Source organism: Chenopodium quinoa, unplaced genomic scaffold, assembly GCF_001683475.1.
Source record: "Chenopodium quinoa cultivar QQ74 unplaced genomic scaffold, ASM168347v1, whole genome shotgun sequence".
Classification (NCBI taxonomy): Eukaryota; Viridiplantae; Streptophyta; class Magnoliopsida; order Caryophyllales; family Amaranthaceae; genus Chenopodium; species Chenopodium quinoa.
This window is the reverse complement of record NW_018744239.1, coordinates 3,167,738-3,194,866: the sequence shown is the minus strand read 5'-3', so window position 1 is coordinate 3,194,866 and position 27,129 is coordinate 3,167,738. Positions and strand designations below refer to the sequence as shown.

The 27,129-nt window shown below is 36.4% G+C and overlaps 4 protein-coding genes and 1 pseudogene across 6 annotated transcripts; 3 read left to right on the top strand and 2 right to left on the bottom strand.

The window, feature by feature from the left end:
• Nucleotides 1-31: 31 nt before the first annotated feature.
• Nucleotides 32-1,622, top strand: LOC110694608. Its single transcript, XM_021871775.1, has 4 exons — nucleotides 32-111; nucleotides 228-518; nucleotides 678-1,221; nucleotides 1,305-1,622. The coding sequence occupies exons 1-4, from the start codon at nucleotides 32-34 to the stop codon at nucleotides 1,620-1,622; spliced, it is 1,233 nt and encodes a 410-aa protein (XP_021727467.1).
• Nucleotides 1,623-3,484: 1,862 nt separating this feature from the next.
• On the top strand, nucleotides 3,485-8,371 carry LOC110694183 (pyrrolidone-carboxylate peptidase-like). The gene is made up of 5 exons (XM_021871359.1): nucleotides 3,485-3,646; nucleotides 4,895-5,222; nucleotides 6,658-6,762; nucleotides 6,871-6,918; nucleotides 7,700-8,371. Exons 2-5 carry the CDS (start codon nucleotides 4,971-4,973, stop codon nucleotides 7,937-7,939), a joined length of 645 nt encoding a protein of 214 aa, XP_021727051.1. The 5' UTR covers nucleotides 3,485-3,646; nucleotides 4,895-4,970; the 3' UTR covers nucleotides 7,940-8,371.
• Nucleotides 8,372-10,340: 1,969 nt separating this feature from the next.
• LOC110694182 (probable polygalacturonase At1g80170) lies at nucleotides 10,341-20,132 on the top strand. 3 transcript variants are annotated; one of them, XM_021871358.1, is made up of 10 exons: nucleotides 12,458-12,558; nucleotides 13,502-13,680; nucleotides 13,788-13,916; nucleotides 14,064-14,234; nucleotides 14,351-14,371; nucleotides 14,620-14,827; nucleotides 15,105-15,186; nucleotides 15,306-15,414; nucleotides 15,775-15,891; nucleotides 19,588-20,132. In XM_021871358.1, the coding sequence occupies exons 2-10, from the start codon at nucleotides 13,528-13,530 to the stop codon at nucleotides 19,903-19,905; spliced, it is 1,308 nt and encodes a 435-aa protein (XP_021727050.1). In that variant the 5' UTR covers nucleotides 12,458-12,558; nucleotides 13,502-13,527; the 3' UTR covers nucleotides 19,906-20,132. The 3 variants fall into 3 exon arrangements, 2 of the variants coding, with proteins under 2 accessions (XP_021727050.1, XP_021727049.1); XM_021871357.1 differs by lacking the exon at nucleotides 12,458-12,558 and having other exon boundaries at nucleotides 13,370-13,680; XR_002505781.1 differs by lacking the exons at nucleotides 14,064-14,234; nucleotides 14,351-14,371; nucleotides 14,620-14,827; ... (2 more) ...; nucleotides 15,775-15,891; nucleotides 19,588-20,132 and having other exon boundaries at nucleotides 10,341-12,558; nucleotides 13,788-13,884.
• On the bottom strand, nucleotides 15,939-19,581 carry LOC110694181 (FT-interacting protein 1-like). Its single transcript, XM_021871356.1, has one exon. It carries the CDS (start codon nucleotides 18,709-18,711, stop codon nucleotides 16,237-16,239), a length of 2,475 nt encoding a protein of 824 aa, XP_021727048.1. The 5' UTR covers nucleotides 18,712-19,581; the 3' UTR covers nucleotides 15,939-16,236.
• Nucleotides 20,133-21,623: 1,491 nt separating the features above from the next.
• On the bottom strand, nucleotides 21,624-26,364 carry LOC110694180 (annotated as a pseudogene).
• Between the last annotated feature and the right edge of the window lie 765 nt (nucleotides 26,365-27,129).

Genomic DNA, 27,129 nt, shown 5'->3' with positions numbered 1-27,129 from the left:
AGCTACTACTATGCCTGAGAAACCTAAAAAAATGGTAGATCAAGGCCACCAGGATTTAGAACAAAAAAGAGCTGTGGAAAAAGGGTTGCTGGGGGGAGTAATGATGAAGGTGTGAGCTTAAGGAGATCTGAAAGACACAAGAAGCCACCAGCTGGGGTTTAAAGTAGTGAGGATGAGTGCTCTGATGATGATGAGAGTGAGGATTCAAATTACATTCAATCTGGCAGTGAACAATATGATGATGATTTGGATCTTGCTGACTTCATAGAAGATGAGGAAGAAGTACAATGCCTGTATGATGACATCCCACCCAAAGAATTTGAAGATTACCTTGATGGGACCCAAGCAATGGATAAGACATACAAGAATGGCAAGGTTTGGAGAGATTGTGAATTTGGAAGCATTAAATTGGAGCCATGGTTGATTTTTGCAAACAAAGAGTCATTCTATGAAGTGTTTAAGGATTTTTGTGTACAAGAAGATTTTGGAGTTTTTGTTGAAAAGAGTGACCCTACCAGGTTTATAGCAAGATGTGCTATAGATGGTTGCAACTGGAGAATCCATGCATCAAGCATGGCTGAAAAAGTGAGCTAGGCAATCAAGACTTTGACAGGGGAGCATGCAACTTGTGGCAGGCTTGAGGTAAATCCAATTGTTGGCTGTGATTGGCTTTGCAGACATCTGCAATCAGATATTCAAGCCAATCCAGATATCCCAGTTGAGTCTCTGCAAAGAATCTGTATGGAAAGGTACATAATTCAAGTGAAGAAAAGGTTATTTTACAAGGTGAAAGCAATTGCCAAGGAGCTCATTCATGGTGGATTTGGAGAGGCCTACAGTCTCCTTCCAAGATATGCTGAGATGGTCAAGCAGACCAATCCAGGGAGTTATGCACTAGTGACATGGACACAAGTTTGTGCAAATGTCCAACCTAGGTACAAAGCATGCTTCTTTTCTTTTGCTGCACAAGTTAGAGGTTTTTTGAGAGGCTGTAGGCCAATCATTGGCATTGATGGAGCCCATCTTAGTGGATATTATAAAGGGATACTGCTAACAGCTGTTGGAATTGATGGGAACAATGAGATATTTGTGTTTGCTTATGGCATAGTCTGTACAGAGAGTGTTGAGACTTGGGATTATTTTATGAGGAATTTAAAGTGCCTCTTTGAGAAAGAGGGATGCAACAGAGATGATTGGACATTTCTTTCTGACAGGATGAAGGTAAATCAGTCTCTTTAGCATACACTTGTTTTTTTTTAATTACTTTACAGTACTGTTTCCTCACTTGTAATATGGTTTTGCAGGGAGTTGATGCAACAATTATGGAGGCATTTCCCAGAGCTAGTAGAAGAATATGCTGTCAACACTTGTACAGCAACTGCAAAACAAAAGGCTTTAGTGGAACAACATTTCACAAACTGTTTTGGGTTGCTGCTGATGCTTACAATCCATATGTTTTCAACAAAGCAATGGAGAAGATTCATGCCTACAATCCAGATGTTGTTCTGTATTTGGAGAGTACCACTGAAGTTTGGTCAAGGCATCAGTTTGACCCAGTTGTCTGTTGTGACCATAACACAACAAATTTTGTTGAATCATTCAACTCTTGCACCAAGCCATAGATCTACCTGTGTTAAAGCTTCTTGAAGGTTAAACAAGCATTTTCTCATGTTTTATCACTTTGCAAATGCCATTTCAACCTAGTTTACTTTTGCAACTAGTTTTAATTTTGCAGCTATAAGGCAATGGTGCATGAAAAGGATGGCTCCAAGGTTTGATAAAGCAACTTCAATGGGGGATAGGGAACTCACTGAGTATGCAACAAAGATCTTGCAAACAAGATCAGATGAGTCCAGGTTCTGCTATGCTACACCATGTGGGGGTGATGAGTTTGAGGTGAGAGATGCACATGTGTACTATCCCATCAAACTAGGGGCTGTAACTTGTGGTTGTGGGAAGTGGCAACATTCAGGGATCCCATGTAAGCATGTGCTCAGGGTGATTTACCACCAAAGGCTGCAAGCTACAGATTTTGTATTACCTTATTTCAAAGGGAGGGCAACAAAAACACTTATGGAGAGCATATGCACCCAATGCCTGACCAAACTCAGTGGCCTTCATTCAACCTCCCTGACATACTACCACCCTTAGTGAAAAGATCAGCAGGCAGACCCAAGAAACAGAGAAGAAGAGGGGCAAATGAAGCAAGAAAGGGAAAGAGACATAGTTCGGCCAAGTGCAGCCTATGCAAAGAATTGGGCCACAACATGAAGACATGTGCAACAAAGAAAAAGAGTGCAGCAGCTGAAGCAGCAAGTGCAGCAAACAACAACACTGAGCAGCCTGAAGCAACAACTGCAGCAATCAACAACAATGCAGAGGCTGAAGCAAGCACTTCAAAGACCAAGAAGAGATCAAAGAAAGCTGCATAAACTCCACAGCCCTGCCCTTTTGAATGCACATCATATTTGTTAATGAAATCCTAATTTTTGAACATTAATATTCCACTGTGTGCTGTACCTAAGTGTTTTGATTTTTGGGAAAAATTCTGAATTATGTCAGCAAGGGCATTTTATTTTGAGATGAACAGAAAACAGTAGCCATAATTTTTTGGATGAACATGATTGCAACTTATCATATTATACTATAAATGTTTAAATTAACACTTTATTTACTTTCATTGCAATTACATTGTTGTTCACTTCATCATTACAATCACAACTATTACACACATAACAACTCCTACTTTCATAATAGAATTGAGAACTTTTTGTTGCTGCCTCACTTTCTTCTTCAATTGCTTCAATTCATCATACACATCGCTATGTCCTGATCCATCCCTATCATAACAATTTCCCCTACTTTGAGCTTCTTCCGGCTTGAGGACTTTACACCATTTGAAACTATTACATGAGTCGCACTTGTAATAAAGCCTTTGAAGATTTGATGTTGACTCCGAACTTCTAATTGCGTATTTCCGACCACAACCGCAAAACTTGTTTGGAACTCTTACATATGCATACTCGTATGTGGAGGAGGATGTGTTTGATAACAAACTCATGATTATGCATGTAGAGGGATGCAATGTGTGTTCTAAGTCTCATATTTATACAACAAAGTGGGTGCAACGGCCATTTTACCCCAACAATATTTCAAAAATGTTCAAATAAACTAGCCGTTAGTACTCATTTGATTAGAGGGTTACTGTGAAATAATTTACAAAAGTAATGGCATTTCATGCAAAATAATAATTTGTAAATGGCATTTTGTGAATTAAGAATCCTAGTAACAGACTGTTAACGTCCACACCTCATTAATGGCACGACATGACATTTTACTGTTTGTGAGTGACATTTGGTGAATTCTGAAAAGTGCGATGTCATTTGATGAATTTTTAAATTTGTTAGTGGCATTTGGTGAAATAGCCGTAATAAAAATTCACAAAGGGCAACTCCCGCAAAATTTGATAAATTGAGGGGTCTCCTACTCATAAAACTGCGATTTTTTTTTCTAAAATTAAAAATCCGATAAGGCCCTTCGACCTGCAAATTTTGTTAATTTGATTCTTCATTCCAACAGAAAACTTTGGAGGGGCTGGAATTGTCAGAATCAAGAAATTTTCAATTATAACTCAAATTTTTATCTTGTAAGAGTAATTATACTTTTTTTTTTCTTTCAATTTTCAGCTTCTTGTTTTTTTTAGAAAGTTCGTAACTTTAATCGAGATGATATGTCAATTGTAATTTTAATTGTGTACAACTATGTTAATGAGAGTGAATTTCGTAGAGTTTTTCATTTTCGTTGTTTGATATAGTCTGAATTATTGATCATTTTATTGGGATTTATTTTTTTGATGTATGATTTTGTGGGTGCTTTTGTTTGGATAATCTTCTGATATTGGCTAAAGTATGATTGGTATGTTGTGAAGTATGATTGGTATGTTGTGTAATATGAATTTGTTCCTGGGTTTGATTTATATGTTGATGTTTTTGCGTTTTTTTTAGCAAGTGATCTTTTTAAGATCTTTGCTTTACAGGTTTATGTGAATTTGTTTGTGTTGATTCCACTTTATACCCTTTAGGGTGTTTTGTAATTATGTTAAAATCATTGCAATTTGTACTTTATGTAGTGTAAGAGATGTTACATGTTATGTAATGATGATATGAATTAGTGTGGATCCATGTAAGCTCTTGTATGATGTGGATCAGGTTGATGTATGATCAGGTTGGTAGAATTTCCGAGTTTCGAGTTGATGTTTATTGATTATAAGTATAATTATCTGTACAGTTCTAAGGATTTGTTCCCTTCACCTTGCATGCTGCTCTTTTCGGCTTTTTGATTGAGGCTTTACCGAATTGAGTAATTGATGCTGCAATATTATTGGAATTGCTTGTTGTATCAGTCTTAATTTATGGTTGAATGGACTAGTATAATATTACTGTGATTGCCATAATATGTATGAGAATAATGATTAGTTTCTGATTATTATGGTGGTGGTTGATACATTAAATTAAGGGGCGTTTGTTTCATTTAAGTCGAGTGCAGGGATTGATTAATCATTATAGCAAATTGGAACAAACAAGTTCCTTTTGTGCGTTTAATCTGGTTTCCTATCGGTGATTTTCGTGGCATGATGCTCCTGAATAATGTTTATTAAATTCTTGAGTTGTGTAGGAGAGAAAAGTGATTAAGATTAGAATATTGTGGCCGTGAGAGTCAATATTATGACTATCAAATAGGTTGAAGAGTGTGTAAAACAGTACCAATTTGTTCATACCCTGATTTTGACAAGGTCACCTGTGTTAACTAAAGCATGCTTGTATATTTTGTTCACCAACTGTTTTTTCATCAGTTTCTCATTATCATTAATCTAATAGAACTTTGCTTCTTTAAGATTTCTACTGTAGGTTTTCTGGGAACTTCATACTCTGTTAAGAATTGGGAATTTTTGCTGTGCTCGCAAGGTGGATATGGGATCCGAAGGACCTAAGAATATCACATTTCATGTTACTGGTTTCAAGAAATTTCAAGGAGTGACAGAGAATCCAACAGAAGCCATTGTCAGTAGTTTAAATGAGTATGTCTCAAAAAATGGCCTTCCTACAGGGGTGCAACTTGCAAGTTGCACGATTCTTGAGACAGCTGGTGAGGGGGCGAGACCAGCACTTTATGAATTGTTTGAGAAAGGTGCCTCAAATCCGGACAATGAATCAGTTGTGTGGGTGAGTCTTCATTTGCATAAACTTTCTATGCAGATATATTGGGTTACCTCATAAACTTGCAGTATAATCTGTGCAGCTACATTGAATAACAGAGTCAAAGCCAAAATTTTGGATTCTGTAATTGGTATATCATGGCATTCATGTGTATGTTGTTGACTTCCGATTGTCTAATTGAGTTGTGAGGATGATATCTTTGTGCTTATTAAAGTGACTTTGTTTTTTTTTTTTTTTTTCATACAAAAAAAATTAGGTTAATTTTTAAATTACCACAAAAAAATGTAACCATTTTCGAATTAACCACCCATTTAATTTTTTATTTTAAATTACCACCCCTTAAATTATGCTCAGATTACCACCAATTTCAAAAATCCGGTGGATTTTCCGTCTGGAGGCCCCACCCAACACTTTCTTTGACCCTTTTGACTAATTTTTCCCCCATTTTTCTCTTAAAAACGCTCTCTAAACTCTAATTCACATTTCCTTCACAAAATTCTACTAAATTACAAAGAGAAAATTGTGAATTGAAGTTAGAAGAGAGTTTTTAAAGAGAAAATTTAGGGAAAAAAATCAGTCAAAAGGGTCAAAATAAGCGTTAGGTGGGGCCCACACATGGAAAATCCACCATATTTTTGAAATGGGTGGTAATTTGAGCATTTATTTAATTTAAGGGTGGTAATTTAAAATAAAAAATTAAACGGGTGGTTAGTTTGAAAATGATTACATTTTTAGGTGGTAATTTAAAAATTTTCCAAAAAATTATAGCAAACCAAGAAATGGAGACAATGAGTGACTACAAATTTTTTAATTCAATCCAAAAAGTATTGCCTACCCTGATATTTGTGACTTGGTCTATTTTTCAAAGTGGGATGAAGGAAAATTACTTGTCAAGTTGATGTAAATACATGACCATAATAGCAATAAATTATGGAATTTCACTAATGATGCTGTTATAATACAAGTTTTGAAACAAAATTGTCAACTTGTTCCTAATTTTAGTGAGAATCGCCTGTTCCTCTGTCTTAGTTTTGGCCTTGTTTTCTGCTTCCCGGGTCACAAACTTGTCATTAGAAGTTTTGTGACAGTGTTGAGTAAATAGGTACTTGTTCTTGTAAATCCTATAATAACTTCTACACGAAGGACCTGTTATCATGGTATTGAATTCTTTTCAATAGTGGTTTGCTTATTAGAAAGGATATGAAGCTTATGAATTTACGTGAGAATGAGGTATTTGATCGTAAGGGATGGAGGAGGAAGATTTATGTGGATGACTATACAGAATAATCACTTTTGGTTCATGTAGCCGACCCCACTTATGAGATTAAAGCTATGATTGATTGATTGAGTGGTTTGCTTATTAGTCCCCTGTTTTTGAAGACAGTATCCCTGTATTGACTTGGATATATCATGTCATTGACTTATTGGCTGCTGTCTCCAGGTTCATTTGGGAGTGAATAGTGGTGCCCAAAAGTTTGCCATTGAATGTCAAGCATTCAATGAAGCAACTTTTCGCTGTCCTGATGAGCTCGGGTGGCAACCACAGGTTGATTAGATTTTTTTCCCTTCCTTCTTCTTTCTCCTCTTCTGTTATAAGCTATGTAGCTTTGTTTATATTCGAGTTATAAATAGTTATCCTTTCTTTTTTTTTCAGCAAGTACCTATAGTCCCCGACGATGCAGAAATATCTAATACGAGACAGGTAATTGCCAACGTTTAATATATTAATATGCTTTGTCACATTCTTATTTTATGTTTCTAATATGGTAATATGGTTTTGACATGTGTTCATATTTCCTCGTGATTCATGTTATATGCCATTACAAAGAAAAAGGTTGTTTTAAGGATTAGCTGGAAAAAGATGACCTAGCTTTTTTTTCATCTTAGGCGGTTTGATTTCATATTGCTATGTGAAAGCTTAAGAGCTTGTTTATCAGCTTTATTATAAATCACTGTTGCAATATGAAAGATGAAGATACTTTTAAGTATTGATCTATTTCTTACTAGAACTTGACCTTGCATTGTGATTGCCCTTTGAATCATGGAGGACTGCAGGAGGGGAACATGGTATGTAGGTACATGAAAACCTTGGGTCCGGGTAATATAAATGGGGTTCCGTACAATCTCTTAAATATAGGCCCTTTTTTCATAGTTCCAAAATAATGGCCATTGTGCCCTTGTTTAAAGATGGCCAATCCATGCATCGTATGCTATGGATCAGCCCTCAGAGCGGACAGAAATGCTGGGCTGAGCAACATTGGATATTGTAGGATATTTATACTTTTTAGTTGTAAAAAGAGTCACAAAACGCAAATGACGTAGACATGCTTTACATACCACTTGCTAACTATCTAAGGTAGCTAGTACGATATTGCAGGATATATGATGACACAATTCATTAATATCAAATTTTAAGTTGCATGAAAACTTTCCCCTAACATATCTTATTTGTTTCCTTGCATTGGATGATAACTACTATGAAGACTACGTGCTCAGCGGATTCTATTCTTAGTTTCCTAAAGAAGAAAGGCTTCAACGTGATGAAGTCAGATGATGCTGGTCGTTTTGTATGTAATTACGTGTACTATCACTCTCTCCGGTTTGCAGAAGCTAGAGGCCACAAGTCTCTTTTCGTGCACGTTCCTCTTTTCTCTAAGATCGATAAAGAAACACAAATGTGTTTTGTAACCTCCCTCCTCGGGGCTATTGCAGCTACATGCTGATACTCATGATACAAAGCTCCTAGAAAAGAGTTTTTTTTTTTTTAGTTAGGCTTGGATTAATGTTGTATACTAGTGTGCCGATGTTCATGTTGATTCAGCAAAAGAGCTGTAATACTATGTATGTGATAATTATTCTTTGCCTCGCTTGCTGCTTGTTAGCAATGGAACTGAAGTTCCTCTTTACATTGATCAAGGGATATTGCATCAAAATCAGTTGAGTTATTTGATAGGCAAAAGTGCAACTGTTTGTCCTTAAAAGTTAGCATTCTTTGTTTCAGAAACACTTGGAACAGGTTTTACTTAGCAAAAAACTTGTATATACAGAATTGCAAATTTACTCATATTTGTGAACATTGGGCTTATTGTATTCACAAATGTTCACATATTTGTGAAATGAATGGACTCCGTTAAAGGGAGACTTTTATGTGAATATAGGATGGGAATAATGATGTTCACGGCGGGACATCACAGTGACAAAACCCGTCATGTACAAATACACTTGTTGAATACGAGACTTGTTTATCTTACTTGTTTTTAACCCTTAATCTAAGACATATTTAGAAGTTTTCATGCTTGTATTACCTTTCACTACTGTTTGTGTTTGGCTAATTTAAGTTGTTATCCAATTGCACCGGCCACCCAAAAATAAAGGTGAAGGTAAAATGAGAGATAGAAAGATAAGGTTTGTTGGTCAAATAGGTTGCTTGTGTTTGTGCTATGGTGGTAGGAGTTGTGAAAGAGAAAGTGATGTTTATTCCTAACTTAATCTTAAGAAATTAGCATCAAATCTTTGTCGTTGACAAGTTACCCAATAGATCAATCGTTATTGTGTTTTATAACCTACGTACAATAGTCAAAGTTAGTAATGTGGCCATGGGAGTAGGGGACTAGGGGGACCTTTAAGTTCTTTTTGTCACTATACAAATTCGTTACTATTTTCATAATTTATGACCGCTTACCAAACACGTCATGACTCATGAGAGTAAATGATAGATTGAGGCTACTTACGTGCTCTAAAACAAGAGTTAAGGCGCCCGAAAAGAAAGGAAATGAGCCCTCCTCCAAGAACATAGATACCTAAATGTGCCTTTTGGGGTTCAATGGTTGCTCCGATTCCGCTAATTAGACTCTTAAGAGACTTTAGAGTGATTAAAATCATTTTATTTCAAAATCAGATGAAGGTTGTTTAATAAAATCACACATCGATCTTTTTTAAAAATGCTTGGTTTATGTTTAATGTTCGATATATGATGACCATACCTGGCAATCAACTAAAATACTCGTCTTGTCCAAAAATACTCGTTATAATTGTAATTGATTTTAAATGTGCCAATGTACCAAATATAAAAAACGTACTAAGAGCATCAACACTCCTGGTATAATTTTATACCACATTGTAAAAACTCATCAAAAACATGCAAATTTTTACTACATTGGTGGTATAAAACTATACCATTTAATGGTATATACCATCCCATGGTATATACCATCTCATGTATCTTTTATTTTTTTTTCAATTGCATTTTATGAAAAAATTATAAAGTAAATAATTATGAAAAAATTACCATTGTTCATAATTTTTCAAGACCTACACATAGACGCACATATTAATATAGTTTTATACGGAGTATATATTTTTGAATTCGCTTTTTACTACCGAAATTGCTTATTTTATTTAATTAACTTTACAAACATTAATTTGTTATTTCCAATAATAAAATAAAATATAATTATAACTAAATTTATTGTATAATTAATACATGTAGGAGAGAGAAAGTGTGGTGGTAAATTTTTTTTATATCATGGATGCGGTGATTTTTGGAGAAAGTATATTGTATTGTGGTATACTGTATACATGATGTGGAGGAGTGAGAAAGTGGTAGAGAGAGACGGATGGTATAAATTTTTATACCATGAGTGATGATGGTCTAACTGATTTGTAAGTTGTTATAGATCCAATACAAAATACGGAGTATGCATTTTTGTAAAAATAATCTGAAGTAAGTTTTACTATACACCTATAGTACCATGCTAAATATTACCTCCTGTCCAAATTTCTTGCAACTTTGGGGTATTATTTGTGAGGTATAAAATATTCTAAAGTTGTGAGTAATTTGGGCCGGAGGTAGTACTTCGTATGTAATACTTCCTCCGTCCCCTTTTGATAGTCTTTTATGGATAAATTTTAGTCCCGAAATGTTCACCCCATTACATTAATATTTGTGCAAATTTAACTTTTCTTCATAAATTTTGTTTTTCCATATACTTTTATTATTTTCTCTCCCTACTTTTTGCATACCGAATGTCAATTTTTGTTTTCAATCTACTTTAACTATTCTTATTTGTGTTTATTAATTCCCGTGAAAAATGTGCATAAGGGACTATCAAAAGGGGACGGAGGGAGTAATATACTTAATAATGGTAAAAGTAAAAATCCCAAAAAAAATATTCACACCTTGTTACCACTAGGAACCAAACAAGAAAAAACAATAGTACATATTTTCCTCCATTTTAATCAAGTTTTTGATAATAAGAGCTAGTTAAATTTTGTTTTAGAGCCTTAAAAGGAAAAAAAATACTAATCCTTTCAAGTTAATGCTATTATGGTGTATTGGTGTGTCATGTTACTCATGTCTGTTAATTGTACAAGTATAAATTAAATGCCCAAATTATTGGGAGATTTATGCCGGAAAATCCCTGCAATTTTCCGGCGCTTGCATCTTGATTCCTACTACAAGACTGACACTTCTGAGCTTATCTTCTTAAACAATCGTGCTATAGACAATCACATCAGATCAGGGTCTTTAGCCTCTGCCCACCAACTGTTTGATGAAATGTCTCTTAGAGATGTTGTTTCTTGGAACTTGCTGATTTCTGGGTACAAATGCTATGGAATGCCAGGGAAAGCTTTTGAATTGTATTCTGAAATGGTATTTCAGGGTTTTAGTGAAAGCCCATCAACATTTTCCTCTGTTATGAGCATTTGTAGCAATAATAGGTTTTATTATGAGGGAATTCAAGTACATTGTAGAGTGATTTCACTTGGGTTTTGTGGGAATTTGTATATTGGGGGTTCAATTGTGGACCTTTATATGCAATCAGGGTTTGTTGATGATGGGTTGAAATTTTTGGATGAGATGCCTGAAAGGAATGATGGTGTTTGGAATTCGGTTTTTCGTGGATTTTGTAAATTGGGTTTGTGGAATGAGGTTATAAGGCAGTATTCTAGAGTAAAATTTGATGGGGTTGTGTTGAATGATCTTATGGTATGTTATTTGCTTCAGGGCTGTTGTAATGGAAACTTTGTAATTCAAGGGGAACAGTTGCACTGTCATGCTCTCAAGGCTGGGCTGGTTGAATCAAATCACTTTGTAGCTAATGCATTGGTGGATTTTTACTCAGCTTGTGGGACTCTGAGTGATGCTATGAAATCATTTGATGTTCTTCCTTATAATGCTGTGATTTCGTGGAACTCAATTGTTTCTGCATATGCTAATAGTGGGGTGTTGTTTGATGCACTTGAATGTTTTGTGCGGATGCAGTATTGGAGTATGAAACCATCTGTTCGTTCGCTTGTTGCGCTCTTGAATTCGTGCAGCAAAAGTGGGAGTCTTGTTGTGGGAAGACAGTTGCATTGTTTTGCTCTAAAATTGGGATTTGATTGTGGAAGCATCCATGTTCAGTCTGCTCTTATTGATATGTATGGAAAATGTTACGAGATTGAGAGTTCATTTAATATATACGAGGAATGCTTTTCTGAAACCAGGGAGTGCTGCAATGCTCTTTTGACATCTCTGTTACATTGTACTTGTGCTGAAGAGGTGGTCGAGTTGTTTAAATTCATGGTTGATGAGGGGATTGAATTAGATGAATTCTCCTTGTCCACTGCACTGAAAGCATTGTCAGGATCTTCTTTTGTGAGCTTAACAAGCTGCACATTGCTTCATTCTCTTGCTATAAAAAATGGATTAGAGTCTCACATAGTGATTTCATGTTCACTAATTGATATATATTCTAAATTAGGCCAGGTTGATCATTCACGCAGGATATTTGAGGGTTTACGTTCACCCAATGTTGTCTCCTTTACATCAGTTATAAATGGGTATGCCTGGAATGGATTAGGAAGAGAGTGCCTAAAATTGCTCGAAATGATGTTCCAAAAGGGTTTGAAACCAGATAGGGTGACATTCTTGTGTGTCTTGACAGGGTGTAATCATTCAGGTTTAGTAGAGGAAGGAAGACGGGTTTTTGAGTCCATGAAATCACCCCATGGTATTGAACCAGATCAGAGGCACTATTCATGCATGGTTGATCTCTTAGGACGTGCTGGGTTGGTATATGAAGCGGAAGATTTGTTGAAGTTGTCTTTTGTAAAGGATGCTTCTTTCATGTGGAGCTCACTGCTGAGAAGTTGCAGGATGCACAAGAATGAAGTTGTTGGACAAAGGGTTGCAAAACGTTTGATGGAGCTTGAACCCGAAAATTCTGGAGCGTGTCTGCAAGTTTCAAATTTTTATCATGAAGTTGGAGATTCTGAATTGTCCATGCATTACAGAGAGATTAGAATGGCAAGACAGTTGGTTAGGGAGATTGGTCACAGCTTTATCGCTTGAATTGTGGTAATGACACAGAATAGGCCATGAATCTTATTGCAAAATGTTCATATTTAAATAGTACAGGATTAGAATATTTTATTTTTGAGCTGCATTCTTTATGAAAAAATTACCTGCATTTTGATGAGCCTGGACCAATTATCCTTCTAGAAAAGGAAAGGATTTTGGCTTTAAGACTTGGGCAGTCTGGAAAGTGGAAAGTATCATCTAGAAGCTGTTCTAGTATGGAAGAGTACAGATTAATTATATAGTTGACCATAACTTATTCTTGATTTATCTATTTCTGGTTTATGGCGTGTCTGATCCTTTTGTATCACTCAGATCTTTACAGTTGTTGGGTGGTCTGCCTGATGATGCCAAAAACTATTACTCCTTCCGTCCCTAATTTATAGGCCGCATTTGATTGGGTTATTTATAAGGATTCAAGCTATAATACCATCATTGCTGTTATTATTTTATTTTTGTTATTATTTATAGTTATACATTTCCGCTACACCAATGTTTCCATCCTTAAAAAAATAGCTAATGGTTTTATTATGGGTAATATGGGAAAGTTAGAAATTACATTTTTTAAATCTTTCTTTGGAAGGTCTATAATAGAAATGCATATACGGTGCTAGTCTGCTAGTTGGAGGAGTTCATGAGCTTTTTCGACTGGTGAAACTAAGGTCTACTGGTTTAAGAGTAAAGCAAAGATATGTAAAAGATTTTTCACTTATACTTGAAGTGTAGGCATGGAGAAAGTGTTGGCTCTTCATCTACTTTCAAGCCAAGCCAGATTTTCATAAATCACTTAATTTTGAATGCTAATCTTGCATATAAATGCAAACCCAGTGTCTGCTCATAAATTATCCTACTCTAATTTTCTAATCCTGCAAAAACTCACAAATTATGGAATTATTCTATGTTCTTTTCCTTAGCTTATTAATAACAGCTCATGGCATTGCAGAATATGAGGTACATGACAAAATTGCTATGCTTGGAGAACTCGAAAGCTTTGACATATATGAAGAAGATGAAATAGAAGCTTTTGAAATGCCTTCATGGACCAGTACGAATGCTGGACATGTTCTTGTGAATGTCGATAGCTTTGGTGCTAATGGAGATGGGAATTCTGATGATACCCAGGTAATCCTGATGCAGCATGAACTTCATTGATTGATAAATCTTATACCTGCATGTGTAAGTTCTGACAATGCTGCTAAACTTGTATTTTTCTATGAAAATATTTTCAGGCCTTTGTTAGTGCATGGAAGCAGGCTTGTTCTTCACAAAAAGCAGTGCTCTTAGTTCCTGAAGGGCGTCGTTATCTTGTTAACGCAACAAAATTTGAAGGACCGTGTGCAGGCAGATTAGTTATCCAGGTAAGTTTTTATCCAGAAATGTCAATATGTCTACGCTCCAATTCAATCTAGCTGTGATGTCTGCTCTGGTGATGTGAACCCCATAGAATGTAACTATTTCTGATGAGAGTTTTTTTTTTTGGCTACTGTTGTGTGCTTGGTGTGCAGGTTGATGGCACAATAGTTGCACCAGGAGAGCCCAAGGACTGGGATCCAAAATTTTCCCGGACTTGGTTGAATTTTCACAACTTAACAAGTGTTATTTTCCAAGGCAAAGGGGTGATTGATGGATCTGGCAGTAAATGGTGGGCTGCATCCTGCAAAAAAAACAAGACCAATGTAAGTAACTCTTTGTCATCATCTGATTTTTGTATTACTGACTGATAAATTTGATTGAATTGATAAGTATGTACTAATCCATCTGTCTGTTTTGTCAATTTTCCTTATTCCTGCAGCCATGCAAAGGAGCACCAACAGTACGTATCCCTTATCGGCCTTATGTTGGACTATATGCATTTTTAATTATTTATTTTGCATGGATTGTGGGTTGGTTCTAAAATACTCTATTTATGTGATTCTGGAAATATCTAGATTTGATTGTCATGTTGTATGATGGGGTTGGTGAACTTGCGGTTTTGTTAAGCAAATTATTTGTAGATCATAATTATCGGAATCTAAAGGATGCAACAAGCTGATAATTTTTTATTTTTTTTTTTGGCTGAAGGCACTGACAATAGATTCAAGCTCTGCTATAAGGGTAAAGGGTCTGACTATCCAGAACAGCCAACAAATGCACTTTGTTATTGCCCGTTCCAATTCTGTGCGAGTATCCAATGTGCTAGTTTCTTCCCCAGAAGACAGTCCTAACACTGATGGAATACATATCACTGAATCAACAAATGTTGCTCTCCTCGACTGTAAAATCGGAACAGGTATTTTGCAACATTGAGCAGCTCCGTCCTTAAATGTTGCTATAATCTGAACCTTTTACAAATGAATACTTGGGTTTACAAATGAATACTTGGGACAATAAGTGGATTCATATTGTATTGTGTCCTTTAGTTTAAGACTCAAAGCAGTGCTCTATAACCTACATTAAATATACAAAGAAAGTGTGCACCATTTTAAATATGCACCAAAAAAGTTATTTGATTCAGGCATGCTGAGATTGCTAACTAGCTAAATTTTGTGCTGACACTTGTACACTAGGGGATGATTGTGTTTCAATCGTCAATGCCAGTTCAGCTATCAAGATGAAGAAGATTTATTGCGGTCCTGGACATGGAATTAGGTATTTCTTTCAATTCTTAGATGTTCTAAGTTCTCTAACAAGTTAATCATTGCCTCTGTGATGTGACCTCTTAAATCTTGGTGTATTCTGTATTTCACTAATATGATTTGCTACTGCAGCATAGGAAGCCTGGGCAAGGATAATTCAACTGGCATTGTCACAAAAGTTGTCCTAAGTGGTGCATTTATAAAGGGTGCAAGTAATGGACTTAGAATTAAGACTTGGCAGGTAAGCATTGAAAAGTCACATGTCATTTCCAACTCCCTTCACCCCCCCCCCCCCCCCTCCTTCCCTTCTCAAACAATGGAACAGATAATTAAGAAAACGATTATTTCAAAGAGCTGACTTACTGTGCTGGAGTAACATGACATTGCTGCATGTATACGGTAGAAGTAGGACTGCATGCATTTCTTCTCTCTCAATTTTTTAATAGTTTTATAAATCCTTGCTCTAAAAATTGAATTTATTTTAAAGTTAATATCTATTTGTTCAAGCTCTGGTACTATTATTTTTTAAATCTACCTTTGATTCTTCCTTTGAGTTTAAATTATCAGAACTTGAATCCCTCTTCTTGCCTTCTTCATGCAGGGAGGATCTGGTTATGTCAAAGCAATACGCTTTGAAAATGTGATGATGGAAGACGTTGCAAATCCTATAATCATCGATCAATTTTATTGCGATTCTCCCAATCCTTGTGGAAACCAGGTAAATTTAAGGTGTCCATTTTTTTATTTGATGTTCAGCTAGAAATATGGTTGTTTCCTGTTTACGTAAACTGGTTTCAAGTGTCTTCCATACAAAAAACAAAGTTCTTTCTAGTTTCTTGTCTAAAAAACAGAATATTAGATAATCCTAAACGTCATTTTCAGAAGTAGGGCTAAGGTTTTGCCTCTCTTGTTAAGAGAAAAAAAATATATATGCAATATAACTTAGAAACGTGAAACATACTTTTTATATTCAGCAAATATATAAAACTTTGATAATAAGAAGTAAAAATGGAAAAGACATTGAAACTACAGATGTGTCCATCAATTGACTAACACCTATTGCTTAGAGCAAGCTGTCAGCTCGAGAAGGCAATCTCTTGAAAAAGTTGTTAGGAACAGAAGGCAGCTTGCTTCTGAACTTCGGGTGCCTCAGTGTGTACAGCCCTGCTACTAGAGCAATTACTCTGAATGGAGTCACATAAAGAAGCACAGCTGCAGAAAGGGAGAACATTATATATAAGCTAGTCGCTCTTGGATCCCGCCAGCTTAGCAGGGACTGGAATCTCTCCCCTTGAGTCGCTAAGTCACCCACCACTGTCTGAATTCTTCCAGCCACACTTCTAAGCCGATCATACCTCATCCTAATGATTTCATGTGGCCTTGAAGTAGGAAATGTGTCAAATTCTTCATCAAGTTCATCTGGATGTACTGCTTCTGCCCATGAAAGTTTGATATCCATATGGGGTGGGTTACGTGGGCGGAACCTGTAGTTCCATAGACCAATAAAAAACATGTAGAGGCACATAGTTGGTAGTATCAACTCTGGGTACCATATCAATATTAAGAAGAGAATGTGAACTAGGACTGTAGTAATAGGGTTTTTCCAATGGCGAACATCACCAAACCACCGGCTTATTGATATTGTGCCTGACAAAATTGCCATGATTCTGAAGAAATTAGCTTTGCTTCTTCGCATACTCCACAGGTGGGAATCCACATCTAACATGTATTCCACCACCTCCTTTCTCAATGGCGGTTCAGCTCTGCCTAGTCTTGCTGCCACTATGTTCATGGCTTGGAATCTAAGGCTGTCTATTTGGTTTACTGTGAAAGGGTAGAGGTAATGCATTTTAGGGAGCAAGGGATGGCCATACATGTAAATCATGTTGGCCAAGGATAAGCTGGTGAATCTAACTGCTAGCTGGAGTTCTCCCATCTTCTTCACCCCACCTGGATGCAGAACAAGGAGAGGATAGGAATTTGCATAAACACGATGAGACTCGAGTGTGGATAGTCTAATTCTTACCTTTCCAATTCGTGAATCTCTGGCTGATTTACCAGCAGTACCCTGCTTTTCAGATCCGCCCAAGTGGCAATTGTCAAATACTCCCAATGTTATTACTGTACATGGGTCATAAACTTCCCATGTGTATTGCTCATTCCATTTAGGAGCAAAAGAATCCAGAATCGTTCTGGTCCGAACCCATTTCTGACCATATTTTGCCACACAGTATGCATCTGTGGTGCCTCTGCCGTCCTTTGTCTTCATGGGAAGAAGACCTTGAGCACCTAAAACACCCATTTCCAAAATTCCGACTGGTGGCTTCCAAAGTTGACGTGCTGTTGGGCGCGTGTCACTGACATACATTGTTGACTCATCCAATACATGGTACCCACCCTCAAGGCAGACTCTGAGGTGCACCCTGCTGGAAAATTTCTGTTCCATCCTCCTGTCAGATTCCAAGACTCCAAATCCGAATTTCTCCAGGTTGAACCAACGAGAATGAACTGGTCTGTGGTCTAGCCGCTTCTCAAAGATGTTGACTGGTAGCATTATCTTGCCTAGCACATCATCTTTTGCTGGATGAACACGATCCTCAACAGTGAGGACTAGCTGCTCCTCAAAGGGCTCGGCAACTACAAAAACCAGATCCTCATTCCAAAGCGGATTCATGGTGTTTGGTGGACTTATCTTAGTCCGCAAAACTTGGTTGCCAACTTGTATTTTCACAAGAAGCTCTGGAGCTCTGCTCCTATCATTTGGAATCACATCCTGAGCTTCTATCACATTCACTCTCAGGTACCATAATTTTGGGGCCATGTAGACTTTTGAACGAATGCTAAATAACCCTTCTCCCTGAACAAAAGCTGTTTCTGTGTGCCATGCCTCTGGAAAGGCTTCATCAGCTTGCGTGCCCATCCAAACAGCCAGCATTACCTCCCCCATTACCTTCCCCTGTCCTCTTCGATCTTCCAGCCTGTACCATTGAGGTGCCAATGGGCTATCAGGTGGGACCCTGGTTGGGACCTCACTTAGGTCAAACACCACCCTCCCTATGTACTCATCCCTCCCCACCATCTCTCGTTCCTTTAAAAAGACTTCCAATGTTGATGCTTGGATACGGTCCTTTGAGAAAGCAAAAACTTGATTCCACTCTGGATTCCTTTTATTCTCTAAATGCTTGGTTCGCCCCTTATAGTTCCCTAGCTTGACTTCTACATAAGGATCACAGCTTCCAGTGACACCACTCTGGGGAAGATCTTTGGCTTTCACCACTCGAACATAAAGGTAGTATGTTTGCTCAACAAGATCATAAGTACTACTGAATTTCTCTCCGCTATTCATCCATGCTCGTCCACCATAGCCTCCTCCATTGGGCCACCGCTCTCCCAGCTGAGGGTTAGCTTCTTTTAGCTTGTAGTCATTGTCATGGCTGACAGAGCCTCGTTGTTCGTGGCTGACAGGATCTCGTTGTTCGTGGCCGACAGAGCCTCGTTGTTCATGGCCAACAGAGCCTCGTTGTCTGATGCGGATCATAGCTGTTGAAAGGGTTTTTTGGGATTGGGAGATGGATTTTTTGGTGTCAGTATAGTTTACTCTGAAACAAAGGAAGTAGTGGATTGGTTTTATGGTCTTACAATAGGCAACGATTTAGAATGAGTTTCTACTGTGGAAAAAGTGATGATTTTTTTCCCCTACACAGTTATTACCTGCTGTACTTTTGTAGATGTTATCAATGGATGGTTTGCAGTGGGATTTGATTTCATTTAGATGGAAGTGTAGCAACTGGCTGTAAGTGAGATTGGTATATTCTGGGAAATATTTGGTTTGGCTTCTTGGGCAATGAAAACTAACTTTCAGTAGTGTTCTAGCTGGTACTTTGTGTGTTAGATTGTGGGTGGGGATGATTCTTAGCTCCAGCTTCATGGTCTTTTTACTCTCTTGTTGCACCTGAAAGAAGCTATAAAGGAATCAGTTCTGCCCAAGAAATCTGTAACTCAATTCACAAGCAAGGAAGTTATGCCTTAGAAAGGGCGAACTTAAGCAAAGAATCTCAAGGGCTGTAGTGTTACCCTTCCCTCTCTACTAAGACAGCAGTCCTGCTCTGATAAGTGAACAGAACAGCGGTTTGGTCAAGAATCCACGTGCTATTAATTTAAGCTCTTAGATATTGATTAATTAGCAGTGATATAACTTTTTTTAGCTATTCCAGGGAATGGGAAATTTGCTTGTTTGCTTCTTTCTTCTTTATATTGAAGGCCGAAAAGGTAGCCATTCCAATGGCAGTAGTAGTCTAATGATGTGTCTTTCCTTTTCTTTTTGTCTTTCTTTCTTACCTTTCCCCTTTCTCATTGTGATCACATGATCAATTACCTAATCTTTTTCTTGATTTCTCTTTTTCCTCCTTTTCAGTCGACTGCTGTGCAAATAAGTCAGGTGATGTACCGGAATATTACTGGAACTACGAATAGCAAGCAAGCCATGAAGTTTGCTTGCAGCGACACAGTTCCTTGCAAGAACATTGTCCTCACGAACATTGACTTGCACCGGAAGGATGGCACAACAGAGACATACTGCAACTCTGTCACTGGTTTTGGCTTCGGAACAATCAACCCTCCTGCTGATTGCCTTACCTCCAGTGACAAAGATTATTCCAGTTCTGATGATGACATGAGGATTTCCCAGCTTGGGGAATCAATAGAAGATCACTTAGTTCATACAGAGCTGTGATTTTGCATCATATTATAGGTACAAAGTATAACACTTTAGTATTGAGTTTGTTAAATACTCAAATGGAATTTTAAATGATGTAGTATACATACTTTAGGGAAGGGTGTCACTTCAGACTTGGTGAGTTCCAGGTCTAAAATTTTAACTTTTCCTATTTTCTTTTTCTAATTTGAATTGTAATGATACAATAGAAATATATTATTGATAATTGATTATTTGTTATTATAGAAAGATTGTGTAATTTACTTCTATTTTTTTAGTAAGAATTGGAAGTACCCCGTGCACCAGTAGCACAATTTATGTACAAACTTTAATGTTTCCCCAAATTATTTCACAAACCCTTATATTTATCAAGGGTTGTGAGAGTTATAACAATACATGTAATCAATAATATTCATGTCTAATAAAATGTGTTAAAATTTCAGTTTGGTATGTAACTCGACCACTCGACGCTAGTCGGGTCAGGTTATTCAATTCGGTTAACAAGAGCCACCAAAAGTGGCCGTCTAACTGAAAGGAGTAGGAGACTAGGAGGTGAAGTAGGATGATGCCTTTGCTTAAAGAGGAGGCAAGGTACAACCAGTTATTTAATCTTATTAGAATGGAAACTCATTACTTCCAACTTTCTTCCACACTATATTAAAAAGGGGGTATATTTTCTAATATAACTATATAAAGTAAACTTAAACTTAATTTACCAGTTTATTTGTTATACCTTCTTAAGTTAGGTGAGGTTGGGAGTGTGAAAGAGAGTGAGAAACCCCCAACTTGGTAAATCTATGCAAGGAAATTGAAAAGTGTCCATTGACAAAAACGCTAAGTATAACTTTATATCTTTTCACAATTTTCCTCTAGAATAGGTTATATTAAATTATATAATAATAGATGTACATGATTTTCTATGATATTAACCTCCTCTCATAACAACACTTACAAGTTAAAACTGGAGGGAGTCTCAATTCATCACAATTATAAACAAAATTCGTTTATCAAGAGGAAAAATTATAAACAAATCAACAAAATGTCCAATTAGCATACTATTCTCATGATTACACCAGCAATTGTGAGGTCCATATTTAATAAAAACTTATTAATTCATTAATTACATCATTTGATAAACAAAATTTGTTAAGCAAGAACTTCTATTTTTCATAATTTTGCTACGAAATGAGAAATAAATTTAAGTCATTTAACCATATACTCAACACATTTTACCCCGACAAGAATGGATTTAAGAGCACTCACATCAGTGAGCATTTTTTTTGCTCATGAGCAAAAATGGTGAGTAAATTTGTTAAAAATGGTTCCCCATCAATGAGCATATTGAAAAATGCTCATGAGCATTTCTGATTTTGCTCATCCTATGAGCAAATTTAAGGATGAATAGTAATTATGTGGGGCCCAGCAACTCTCCAATGTTCCTGTCAGCTTCTTCCTCAAATCAGCAAATTTTACCGTTTTTAATCGGTAATTAATTTAAAACGACTATTTTGGTCGATTTATAATTTAAAAAAAATAAATTCATCAACAGTTATAATTTTTCTTCTCTACAAATAGAGATCCATTTTGACATATTTTGGTATAATTTCAAAAATCACAAAAACACTCTATATTATTTTTACTCCCATTTCTAGTGAGATTTATAATTTATAATTGTTTAGCGATTAAAATTCAATATTATTAATTAATATTTAATAATTGTGTTAAGTTAAATAATAGTATAATTGTAATTAGTAGCACTAAAACTTCATTTAACCAAAACATAATTAATAATAATATGGTGATGTGTAAGAGAGAGAAATGTTGGTGGGGTATGTGAAAAAGTAGGAGAGAGATTGATGAGCAATTTTTTTTTTTTTGCTCACTAGTGGGATAAAATTTGCTCTCAAAAAATGCTCATGGTTGGCAAGAGAGAGAAAGTGGCTAGAGAGAAAATGAGCAAATTTTTTTTTTGCTCACTAGTGTGAGTGCTCTAATGCTCTCAAAGCATTTACATCCTCAATTGGTCAATTCCAATGGACAAGTTGGCAAGAAGAACCTACCATCAAGTGTAGAATACCAATTTCTTGTAAGAAAGGCAAACAGAACTTTACTTGTATTTTACTTACTTGTTATATGGTATTGAATTGATAATGAGAGGAGCCCATGCTGGACCCTAGAAATTTGGAGCACCTAAATAGAGAGGGCTCCATGCTAGTTCATTTTGGTTACTAGTTTTGGCTCATTGTTATCTAACATACTAGTCGACATCCTAATACTACGTAGTACGTATGTTGTTATTGCCTTATTGTTGTGCGCATATGATCGACTAGTCCATATTGGTGAAAATGAGAGCATAGTCACGCATCATGAGTTACGGAAGTTAGCACTCCCATCATCAGTTAAGCTTGTTACTAATCTTACTACAGTACGCGATTGAACTCAATCTTCTACTTGATCTTCACCTACGTGTCTAGAACAACTTTTATGGATGCCTCGCTCTAAGCAAGGAATTAAAACAAAAAACTATAAACATGATTAGAGTGAAAACTTTATCTGCTTCATCTGTCCCTTAAAGATTGCTCTAATATTTTTTTGGATATAGGAAAAAAATTGGCCCATTTTCATTTTAGTTAGAGTGAACCCACTACATTTACACTTCATATACCACCCACATACTCAAACAAATCTTTAAGGGAGTTCGTGTATTGTAATAGTAAGGCCATCAAATCAGGAGCCCAAGGGCTTAATCTGGAACCCTAGGCCTTTAATTGATAAAACATAATCTGAGTTCTAAAATGAAATTCTTATTCATATACATAGACGTAGTAGAAGTAACAGTAATATTTTACATGTAACATAGCCAAAACCAAAAAAAAATAACAAAAAATGATGCACTAAAATTCTTAACATATATGGATTAAACTAAGAAAATGCCAAAGAAAATTAACTATAATCAGTCTTTCTTTTTAATAATATGGGTATGTACATAATAATTAGGTTTAGGGTATGTCATGATCACCTTGGAGAATCTCAACTACCTGACTCATAGTTGGCCTTGCATCTTTGTCATCCTTCACACACTGCAAAGCTACTAAAGTCAGGGTTTGCATCTGAACAACATTGTAGTTGCCTTCCATCATTGGGTCCGCGATTTCTTCAACCCATGCCTCCAACGTTGGCACCTCGATCTTTTTCTCCCTTACCCATGTCACAACATCAACTATTAAGATTACTGCTATTGCTACTAATTTTCTTTCTTTGCTGTATGCTGGCATTACAGCCTGTTATTTGTGTTGCTTAGCTGGCAAATTCTGTTATGCCTTATTTGTCTTTTTCCTTTTCTGTTGGGCTCAACATTCAGTGTATGGAATCATTCATGTACTCGAGTTCATGTAATAAAGGTGTAGGTGTAATGATGCGGCAATCAAGCAATCAGAAAATATTCTCTCTCTTCCTGAATTCTCTCTCTGTAATTCAATCCTAGATTTCCTCTGCTTTGAGTATTGAACATCATCTTATTTCGCTCTTCATCAACAATGCCAGGGTTTTCACCTGTTACTATCTCTAACAAAACAACCCCAAAACTATAAACATCAACCTTTGAAGTTATAGATAGGTTGGTAACCCATTCTGGAGCCATGTACCCTCTTGTTCCTCTAATCCTTGAGAAACTAGAATGACGTGCTCCAGTTCGATTCATCAACTTTGACAAACCAAAATCAGCAACCTTTGGATGAAAATTTTCATCTAGCAAGATGTTTTGGGGCTTGATGTCGCAATGTAGGATCCACTCCAAGCATTCTTCATGCAGATAAGCTAAGCCTCTTGCAGTTCCCAGAGCAATCGCATACCGCCTTTCCCAACTCAAAGAAGTCTTGGATAGCTTCTCTGCTAGTGATTTGTTTTCCATGTACTCTAACACCAACAACCTTTGCCTTCCTTGAGCACAATATCCCCAAATATCAATTAGGTTCATGTGGTTGTCTCCCTATGGTGCTTACCTCTGCTAAAAACTCTGCATCGCCTTGATCACTACCATCTATGAGCTTCTTGATTGCGGCAACTCTTCCATCTTCCAACTTACCTTTGTAAACAACTCCATACGATCCTCTCCCAATCTCTTCTCGAAAATTTTTAGTTGCCTTTTTTAACTCATCATGGGAAAACCTCTTGAAGCCAAATATGGCATCATAATCTTGTGTTACCTTGCTTGAGTCATGTTGACCCTTAAATAGAAAGCACCACACCATTAGAACGCATATTATTTCAGCAATTCCAATTCCAACAGCAAACCAAAGCAAGAATTTCAATAGCCCTCCTTCATCCTTTGTCCGATAATCTCTTTGAAGCTGGATCGTTGTGTCACCTGCATCACAATAGAGCTTTGACTGATCTTCAGTTGTGCTATTTGGAGATAAAATAGAAGCACTGATGTTCTTGGGAACTTTGAGGTACAGAGTGCCATGAAAATAAGGTGCTTGATATCCATTGAGCAGACGCACCACCTTAGGGTAACAGTTAAAAGTGTTGTGATCAAACTTGAGCAAGAAAGCCTTGCAGTCCGGTGACTGTAAACAAAGGTTTCGGCAGCCATCCAACGTGTAGTTAGATAGGTGCTGAAGATCATAGCCATAAAATTCTACATTAGAGAAACCAATGAAATCAACCTGGCTTATATTATTAGGAACTTCAAATTCTGCCTGACACCCATGCATCCAATTTGAATAATCTTTAAGTTTGAAACCTGGTAAACAAGTACATGTCCTTCCAAAGTTAGGTGAATACTTGCATAAGTTGTTAGGTCCACATAAACCATTCACATTACATTGCTTAATGAAAGCTTCCCATGTAACAAACCACTGACCATTGTCTTCTAAACTGTACATCCTCAAATTACCATCAAAATCAAGAGTTAGCCTTCTCTGAGGCCCCATTCCATAATCGATGGCATTGAACTGCAGACCATCAGATGATTGAAAATGACCATTAGAATCAAAATTAGCAACTCGACTATCATTGAACGTGGTCCTACCTGCCTCCCAGCTAACAAGCCCAATATCAGGCCAATAAACACTAGATATTTCCATTCTGTCATCAAAGAGTAGCCTTAAAACATTGTCATTATCAAAGTAAAGTTTGTAGAAACCAGAAGAATAGTTTGTTTGGCTTCTATAGGAGACCAATATGAGCTCCCGGGTGAGATATTGGTTTGCAAGTAAAGTGTTGGTTGGAAATTGAAAGCTTTGCCAAAGGATGGCTTGTGATGAGTTTTTAAGAACAAGGTTACCCGAGTCAAGAAGTTGTAGAATTGACCTTCCAAATGTGTTGGATGACCATACAGTGATTCGGCCAGCATCCATGAGTTTGAGATTGCCATCTTTCAAGAGCTTAAGCCTGGAAAATTTGCCATTCACTGGTTGATCTCGATTTGCCATCCAAACTACAGCTTTGTCAACAGAATTTTTGAACCAGATAGCAAAGCAAAATGCATTGTTACCAACAGGATAAAACCCTGCAGAGAAAATACTATTTGGGGAAGTTAACAAATCATTTGGATTTTCTACATAAAGAGATGAACCCTTACTTATAGAGTTTCCATTTATACCAAATATGGGGATAGGGGCAATGAGGAGAAGGATTACAAAGATGATAATTAATGTCTTCATCATTGCTATGTTTGGTTGTTGGTCTCATAGAAGGATATATGAAGGACATGGTAATGCATTATAGGCCAAATAAGAGAAATTCTAGTGTCATGAAAAAAAGATTAGACTAGAAACTAGGTCAATCCCTTTGTCGGATAAAATTACCCAGCTCCTTCTGTATAGAATACTTGTCTCAACCTCCGTATTTAAGAATATGACATGATTTTACAAAAGACTCCTTAAAATAGATGGGTCAAGACTACTTCTTCCTCTTACTAACCCATAAAAAGTCTCATATTAATCACAAACTTTTACTATTTCAGAATATGACTACGAATTCCGGACAACATGATTAACAAAATATAACTAAGGACCACCACACTTTTTACGATTCTAACAATAACAAATTCAAAGGCAATACAAACCCCCCAATTGCACAATATCTCTACTGATTACTCAGTACAAAACAGATCAAATAATAAGTTTATCGCCCCTATTGTAATACCAGTTAACCTTATCATTTTGACCACAAACTTATATATTGAATATTGATTTAAGACCATCTAAGAATCTTCAGACTTGAACCATTCAATGATTTCATCTTGCATTTATGTCTGATTAGCAAAGTTTTTAATGGTCCCAAGTTGATGAAGCACATTTTCTTACTAAACCCTGACATACGTAATCGCATAAACATCCTAACAAAGATTTTTACAAGAGTATGACTGTGTGTGCTACAAAATGAGCATGAACCCCGAAAATTCTTTGGTACAACGTTGAATTTTCTTTGTGGAGTAGTAATTCTCATACACTAAAGTACTAAACACGTCAATGCATGGCATTTTTCTGGTTTAGGTAACTTCATATACTCTGTAGTTCTTACTTTGTACTTTCGTGGCATAATTTGTTCTTAAGATCTTTCTCAACTGAGGTAAAACACACGCACACAATTGTTTGGGTCATCAACTAAGATATATCACTATAGTGTAATCCTTATAGTCATAGGTGTAGAAAATAGGAGTAATAATAAGCTTTGCTAGCCCATATGATACTCAAGGTCAACTTCAGAAAAAAAAAAGTAACAGAGTTAATCAATCAAAGGTAAGCTCATAAAATTAAGTAATAGCTCAAATACCCTAATTATGCTATCTTTACTAAATGGTCATTCTATCTTTCAAAATAAATGAAAGATCAGATCGTTTTATGACTGGCATACAACAAAATTTTGTATATGATAGTATAGTATATTCAAACAATATAAGACATCATTTTTTTTTTTTCCAAATAGCTAAAGTGTTAAGCCTATATGTGGAGTAGCAGACCAAACTTAACATATTAGACTACTCACATGTATTGCTTTTTCACTCGACACATTTACTGAAATCAATGACCTTCAATGAAAAACAGAGTGACTTCATTTTAAAACACAAGTGATTGGGACCATATTACAACATATGAAATATATACACATCAGAATTCAGAAATACAGTTTACACCTAAAAAAAAGGTAAAAAGCCAATGATGTTCCTGGCTCAAATTCACATAAATATTATGGCAGTAGAAGCAAAGAGATCATGCAAGTCAAAAGTGTAACAGA